Consider the following 7,981-nt stretch of genomic DNA (forward strand, 5'->3'; position numbering starts at 1 on the left):
CACTACTACTACTTACTACTCAACTACTGTTACTGATAGTAATGAAAATAAGTGTATTCATTGCAATAAAAACTAATTTTGTTGACCACAACCACCGCAGAAATCTGGATTCCTCTCCACAACCTCACTATCTTCCTACCCCATTTTGAACATCGCCCCTGCAGAGAGCAGTTTGGGGCACGTCAGGGCTGCTTTTTGTAAGGGGGTCCTGTGCGCGGTGAAATTTGTGGGCATGAAATCTCTCCATCTAACTAGAAGGGACCATATGGAACTAAGCAACGTTTGTAGTTGCTCTACTATCATCAAAATCACCATCATCGTCGTCGTCGTCGTCATCATCACAACCATCATCATCACCACAATCACTATCATCATCATCATCATCATCATCATCATCATCACCACAATCACTATCATCATCATCATCATCATCATCATCACCACAATCACTATCATCATCATCATCATCATCATCATCATCATCATCATCACCACAATCACTATCATCATCATCATCATAACCTAAAGATGCGAGCCATCACCCACGACAACTTATGCTTATTTGTCGGTCTGTGCAACGAGCCATGCCACGTCAGCGTCCTTACCAAATTCTGTCTGAGAGGAAGTCTGCAGGTTATAATTTTTTGTAATTATGATCATAATTAAATAGTTATAACCATAATTTTATAATTATTTCAGTTTTAAAACTTTTGTTTTATTTTTGTCCGGTTGATCAGCAGTGGTTTTGTCATTTTGATGGATTTTATTGTATTATTTGTTTGTTTGTGTGTGTGTGTGTGTGATTTTGTTGGTTAAATCTCCTAAGCAATGATTAATGGATTATATATTTCATTTATTTTTACATTCATTCATCCCTGCATTCATTCATTCATGCATTCATTCATTCACTCCTTAATTCATTCATCGCAGGACATACTCAACAACCACGACATCAAACTGGATGACAACTTCAAGCGCTCCTTCATTTGTGACTGCATACAGGTAGACAAGCACAAGAACAACATTCATTCATTCATTCATTCATTCATTCATTCATTCATTCATTCATTCATTCATTCATTCATTCATTCATTTATTCATTCATTCATTCATGCATTCATTCATTCATTCATTCATTCATTCATTCATTCATGCATTCATTCGTTCGTTCGTTCGTTCGTTTATCCACCAATCAATGAACCAACCAGGGTTTAGACTACTTGCACAAGAGCCCAATAAAATCTCACGGGCGCATGCGCAGTAACAATTGTTTGGTCGACAGCAGGTGGGTGGTGAAGTTGAGTGCCTGGGGACTCGCCTGTCTCCACGGGGTCAAAGGTTATGACAGCGAAGAGGAGAGATGTGCCAGTTTGTTTTTAATTCTTTTCATTTTTACTTTTTTTTCTGTTTTCATTGTTAATTTTATCCAATCATAACAATTGTAATTTTTCCAATTGTTCTTAGGGCTATTGTGGACGGCCCCTGAACTCCTAAACAACCCGAACCCCCCTCAAAATGGAACACCCCTGGCAGATATATATAGCCTGGGGATCATTTTTCAAGAAATTTTGTATCGGTGCTTGCCGTATCAAAGTGGTGGTGGAGTGCATTTAAGTGCTGTAGGTTAGTTTCGGAATGATAATGGTGATTATGATGATGATAATGATGATGGTGATGATTATAATGATGATGGTTGTGATGATGATAATGATGATGGTGATGATGATAGTGATAATGGTGATGGTTGTGATGATGGTGATGATGATGACGTCCTAGATGACGATGATGAAAATATTTATACGTTTCCACCATTGTCAACGCGACGACGTTGGAGCGATGATTCTAAACATAAAATGCGAAATTAGAAATAGTTACAAGGGTGAAGAACTTGGAGAGCCCCCCCTTCAGACCAAAACTGCCGGAAAACCAGCAGATCGATGTCAGGTATTTGGAACTGGCGCGAGACTGCTGGCGCGAAGATAAAAATACCAGACCTCTGACTGCTAGACTGCAGGCCAAATTCAACTCCTTCAATAAAGGAAAGTTAGATAGACGGATGGGTGGATGGATGGATGGATGGATGGGTGGATGGATGGATGGATGAATGGATGGATATTTTGGATGAGATATTTTTTAGTAAAGAATTCAGTAAAGCTAAGCATTGGCCCATTCTTCTCGCAACAAGAATCAACATAATGGACAACATGTTGAAGATGATGGAGAAGTACGCAAACAACCTGGAGGAGATCATCGGAGAGAGAACGAGGCAGTTGGAAGAGGAGAAGAAGAAAGCTGACATGCTGCTCTATCGAATGCTGCCCGCGTTAGAGATTGTAACACACATACACACACGTACATACACACACACATACACACATGCACGCACACACACAGTTCTGTAGCAGACAGTTTGAAATTGGGACTCCACATCAATCCGGAGATATACAAGGAGTCGTCTATCTATTTTTCTGATATAGTATCATTCACGACACTGGCTTCTGAGTCGACGCCGATGGAGGTGGTGGATTTTCTGAACGACCTCTGGACAACTTTCGATGACATCATTGACAAATATAATGTCTACAAAGTCGGCTCATTGATTCTTTTTTAGTTTTTTTTTATATAGCCAATCAATCAGTCAATCAATCAGTCTATCAGTCAATCAATTAATTCATAAATCTGTCCACCAATCTATCTTTCATTCTTTCATTCATTCATTCATTCGTTCGTTCAATCACTCTATCAATTAATTAATTCAATGTACTGACAGTTTATTAATTTATTAATATACCAATCAAACAACCAACCAGCTAGCTAATCAATCAATCAATCAATCAATCAATCAATCAATCAATCAATCAATCAATCAAACGCAGGTAGAAACGATTGGCGATGCGTACCTGGTGGTGAGTGGCGTGCCAAAAGTGCACAGCAGACACGCTCCTGAAATTGCCAACATGAGTCTGGACATCCTGGCTGCCGTCAAAACATTTAAAATCCGTCACAGGCCGGATAGACAGTTGAAAATCAGGATTGGGATGCATAGTGGGCCCGTCGTTGCTGGTTAGTTGGCCGGTCTAGTGGATTTTTATTTGAATTTATTTCTAAATAACTAAGTTTTCCCTCAAAAAGTTAATTAGCTAACCAATCAATTAACCAGTTAATCAATCAATCAATCAACCAATCAATCAATCAACCAACCAACCAGGAGTTGTTGGCCAGACGATGCCTCGCTACTGTCTGTTTGGGGATACGGTGAACACGGCGAGTAGGATGGAATCACATGGCGTTCGTTAGTACAACCAACCATCAATCATTCAATCAATCAACTGACTAACCAACCAATCATCAATCAAAATCTCATTAACTAACCAACTAACCAACCAACCAAACAACCGATCAATCAACCAATCAACCGATTATTCTCTCAATCTTTCAAGACAAAAATAATAACGATATTTTTACACGGCCAAGCCAATAAGAGTATTAATTTTATTATGAGATAAATATTTAATCATTGAAATAATTAGTGAAATAATTAATAAAATAGTTGATGAAATAATTAATAAAATAATTGATGAAATAATTATAATATAATTTATTTCACAGCCTTAAAGATTCACATAAGTGAGGCAGCTTATAAATTCTTGTTGAACGCTCCAGACGGCTACATAATGGAGCTGAGGGGCGAAATTGAGATCAAAGTATTCATTTATTATTTCATAAATATTTCATCAAATTATGAAAACAATTATGTTTATATTAATTATAATTAAATAATTATTTTGCCACAAGCTTTGTCTATTCTAGTTTTTCTAAAATATAACAGGGCAAAGGATTGCAGTTGACGTATTTTCTTGAAGGGAGAAACGGAGAAAAATAAAAATGAAATTTATTTTTCTTTCTGCTGTTTGTGTTAGATAGATTTCAGATATACATATAAATTAATAATTGATATGTTTAATTCATTTGTTATATGGTAATTTTAAATATTGGCACCTAAGAACAGAAAATAACTTGAAAATCCCCATTTATTCATTCATCTATTATTCTAATCATTGATTTAATATGCCACTTATACATGATTCATCCAATCTTTGATTCATTCATTCACTCATCCATTCACCCAGTCATTCGTTCAGTCATTTATTCGTTTATTAATCTAGTTGTTGTGTTATTAAATCTAGTTTTAAAAGTTTACATTATTTAAGGAATAAAGTATTTATAAATGTTTACAGAATGTATTTATGTGTGACTATTATATCTCTACTGTACTATCTTTCAATTCTTCTTTGTTATATAGATCTAAACTACTGAATACAACTATGTATTTTATGTACTATAAAGCTAAAATTGTGTATATAGATAACATATTTAAAAACATTAACACAGGTATATACACCATAATTACTGATATGTAAGATAAAGTTAACCAAAGTATTAAAAGCTTCTAATAATTTCACTATATTTAGCTATATTTACTATGGTAAACACGGTAAGCGATAATATGGTGTAGATGTAAATAAATTATAAATTTGTACACTAACGGGCGGTTTTATACTGTAAAAATTTTAAACATTATGATTTAAATTATTTAATAATTTGCAAACTTTATAAAAACCCACAAATAACAAAAAAAATCCATGGACTCTCGAGAAAACAAAACACTGAACCTGGGTAAAGTTATAGATAGAGCCCCACGATCATCTACATTAGGCATGGCGCACGAAAATCTAACGTTAGATTTCGGCCAGGTTGAAAAAATTCATCAGTGGAAAGAGATGCCATCTTGCGACGAATTTGTGGGCTCCAAGTAAGTAATTGCTTGGAGTAATTAAGACGATGTTAAGTAATTATAATAATAATTATTACCACCTATTACTCATTATAACTATTAATTATAGTATAATAATATAATTATAATATATTATATAATAATACTAATTAGTATGGTAAATGATATGTGTAATTTTGCATTTAATTGTAATATTGAACAAGTAAATTTAACATTTAATAATGTTTCCAGTTAATTTTTCCAGTTGCTTCTTTTTTGTCTTTCATGAGAACATGTTTATCTATTTTTTAATTGACATTTTGCAAAACTTTGACAATTTATGTTTCAGGTGGTTGTGCTAAATGATGAACTCCTTCACAACCATTCTATCTTCTTATCATTATGTTGTATCATATTGAGAAGGAAAATAAATTGTATTGTATTGTATTATATTGCATTGCATTGTAAAGTTGTATATTACAAACTGTTCATTTATATTATATAATAATTTAAAAATTTACTGTATTTATCTTCTTATCTTATGCCTACTTGTTAGTGTGTATGTATTTGTGTGTGTTTGTGTGTGTGTGTGTGTTACTGTTTATGCTTATTGATGTAATGTTTGTTAAATAATAAGTATATTAATGTTAATGTGATAAGTATTAATGTTATTGTGATAAGTATTAATGTAAATGTAATGATTACATTAAAAAAAGGAGAAGTAAGCATACAATGGTCAGCTATAAAGATGATTTGTATGTCTTTGGAGGTGATAACAGGTTCGTCTGTTCAACCATGAATGAATGAATATGTGAATGTGTTAGTGAATGAATGAGTGAATGAATTAACATGTGAATGAGTAAATGTGTGAATGAATGAATTAATGAATGAATAAATTGATTGATAGGCTGATCGATGAAGAAATGAATGAATGAAATTTCGAGTGTCTGAATGAACGAATGAATGAACGAATAAATGTATAGATGATTAGATGGATAGATTTATAGATAGATGAACGAGTCAAGAAAGGATAGATGAATGAATGAATAGATGAATGAAATTTTCAAAAATTGAGGGACTCATAAACTGAAAAGTATAAGTGATGAATTAATTTTTCTTCCCTGTCAGCAAGATAATGCTGAATGATCTACTGCGATTCGACGTTAAAGAGAAATCTTGGGGCAGGTTAGTAAGATGGAAAATTCAAGAAATTATTGAATAATTTATTTTATTTAATTACTTTTATATAGTTATTTGACATGATTAGGAATGGCTTTAAAAGTCTGTGAAGCACTAAAATATTTGAGATTTAATTTTTTTCTACAAAACAAATGTTATGATTTTGAGATTAGTTAGATGTTATGCATTCAGTTTTTTAAATTTTTTGAAGGGCTTTCACGAATGGCACCCCGCCAGGACCCCGGTACCATCACTCGGCCATTGAGTTTCAAGGAAGCATGTTCATATTTGGTTTGACTTTCATTATTTATTATTATTTTTATTAATATTTATATTATCTCTTATTATTCTTCTTCTGATTATTATTGTTGTTGTTGTTCCAGGTGGTTATACTGGTGACACACTTTCGAATTCAAATTTCACCAATAAAAATGACCTTCACGAATATAGGTTAGGTTATATTTCATTCATTCGTCCATTCATTCATTCATTCATTTATTCATTCATTCATTCATTCATTCATTGTTTTCATCCTAATTTTTGTCATTTGGTTGCAGGTTTGCAACAGGACAGTGGCTTGAGTGGAAATTTGAAGGGGTGTAAGTTGGTTGATTGATTGAATGATTGGCTGGTTGATTGATTAGTTGATTGAGTAATCGGTTGATTGAATAATTGATTGGTTAATCAATCGACCAATCAGAAAGCCTGTACCAAGGGCAGCTCATGGGGCAGCTTGTTACGACAGCAAGTTGTGGATATTTGCTGGCTATGATGGCAATGCTCGACTGAACGATATGTGGAACACATCCCTACTCACGGACCCCAAGGGAGTTCACTTTTGGCAGGAGGTCAGTTAAGAAATTAGGAATGACCCCAATTGGCCAATCTATCAGCCTACGAACCATTCAATTGGCCAACCAATCACAGGTCAAACAGTCTGGGTCGATACCACCGACCTGTTGCAACTTTGCCCTGGCCGTAGCCCACAACAAAATGTTCGTCTTCTCTGGGCAGAGTGGCGCCAAGATCACCAACGATCTCTTCCAGTTCGATCTCGCTACTAAGATGTTCGTTAACGAGGAATGCATGAATGCATGCATGAATGAATGATTGATTGATTGGGTGAAATATTGAGTGAGTGATGACTGAGTGAGTGAATGAATGAATGGATAGGCTCGACATGATAGCAATGAAGCACGCCAGCCTGCCTCCACTCACATAAACAGGAAGACAGCGCTGCAAAAGCAACAATCTTACTTTGCTTACCTGCATTAATTCAACTAATTCACCTCAACAGTTGGACTCGCCTGTCAACCGATCACGTGGTCAGGGCTGTCCACACCCCACCTGACAAGAGGTACGGGCATACAATGGTATCATACGACAGGCACCTCTATGTTTTCGGTGGGGCATCAGGAGATACATTACCTAAGGAAGTTCACTGGTCGGTCGGTCGGTTGGTTGGTCAGTTGATGATGGTGATGATGATGATGTTTTTGGTGATGATGGTGATGATGATAATGATGTTGTTGGCGATAATGGTGATGATGATTTCATTTACAATTTTTTTCCATCAGTTTTGATTTGGACAGCCAAAAGTGGGTCAACGTGGAGGCGACTGAAGATAGTCAGGTAGGTCATCATCACTATCATCACCATCATCACCATCAACATCATCAACACCAGCCTCCCTTCAAATACTGGCGAACTCAGATACCTCCTTCCAGCCTGTTCCACGCGTGTGCAGTTGTCCATGGCGCAATGTACGTCTTCGGGGGGACCATCGACCACAGCTTAAGGAGTGGAGGCATGCATAGGTTTCAGGTGATCCATCAATCCATCCATCCATCTATCCATCCATCCATCCATCCATCCATCCATCCATCCATCTATCTATCTATCTATCTATCTGTCTATCTGTCTATCTATCTGTCTGTCTATCTGTCTATCTGTCTATCTATCTGTCTGTCTATCTATCTATCTATCTATCTATCTATCTATCTATCTATCATTTTATCAATCTACCAT

At 35.5% G+C, this 7,981-nt stretch overlaps 1 protein-coding gene across 1 annotated transcript; it reads left to right on the top strand.

The window, feature by feature from the left end:
• Positions 1 to 528: 528 nt before the first annotated feature.
• Positions 529 to 3,883, top strand: HELRODRAFT_88195 (hypothetical protein; the record flags this gene model as incomplete). The annotated part of the gene is made up of 11 exons (XM_009029861.1): positions 529 to 633; positions 931 to 1,002; positions 1,209 to 1,362; positions 1,465 to 1,623; positions 1,866 to 2,043; positions 2,186 to 2,323; positions 2,395 to 2,587; positions 2,877 to 3,063; positions 3,209 to 3,292; positions 3,610 to 3,704; positions 3,830 to 3,883. The coding sequence occupies 11 exons, from the start codon at positions 529 to 531 to the stop codon at positions 3,881 to 3,883; spliced, it is 1,419 nt and encodes a 472-aa protein (XP_009028109.1).
• Positions 3,884 to 7,981: the final 4,098 nt, after the last annotated feature.

This window comes from Helobdella robusta (genome assembly GCF_000326865.2).
Source record: "Helobdella robusta unplaced genomic scaffold HELROscaffold_63, whole genome shotgun sequence".
Classification (NCBI taxonomy): domain Eukaryota; kingdom Metazoa; phylum Annelida; class Clitellata; order Rhynchobdellida; family Glossiphoniidae; genus Helobdella; species Helobdella robusta.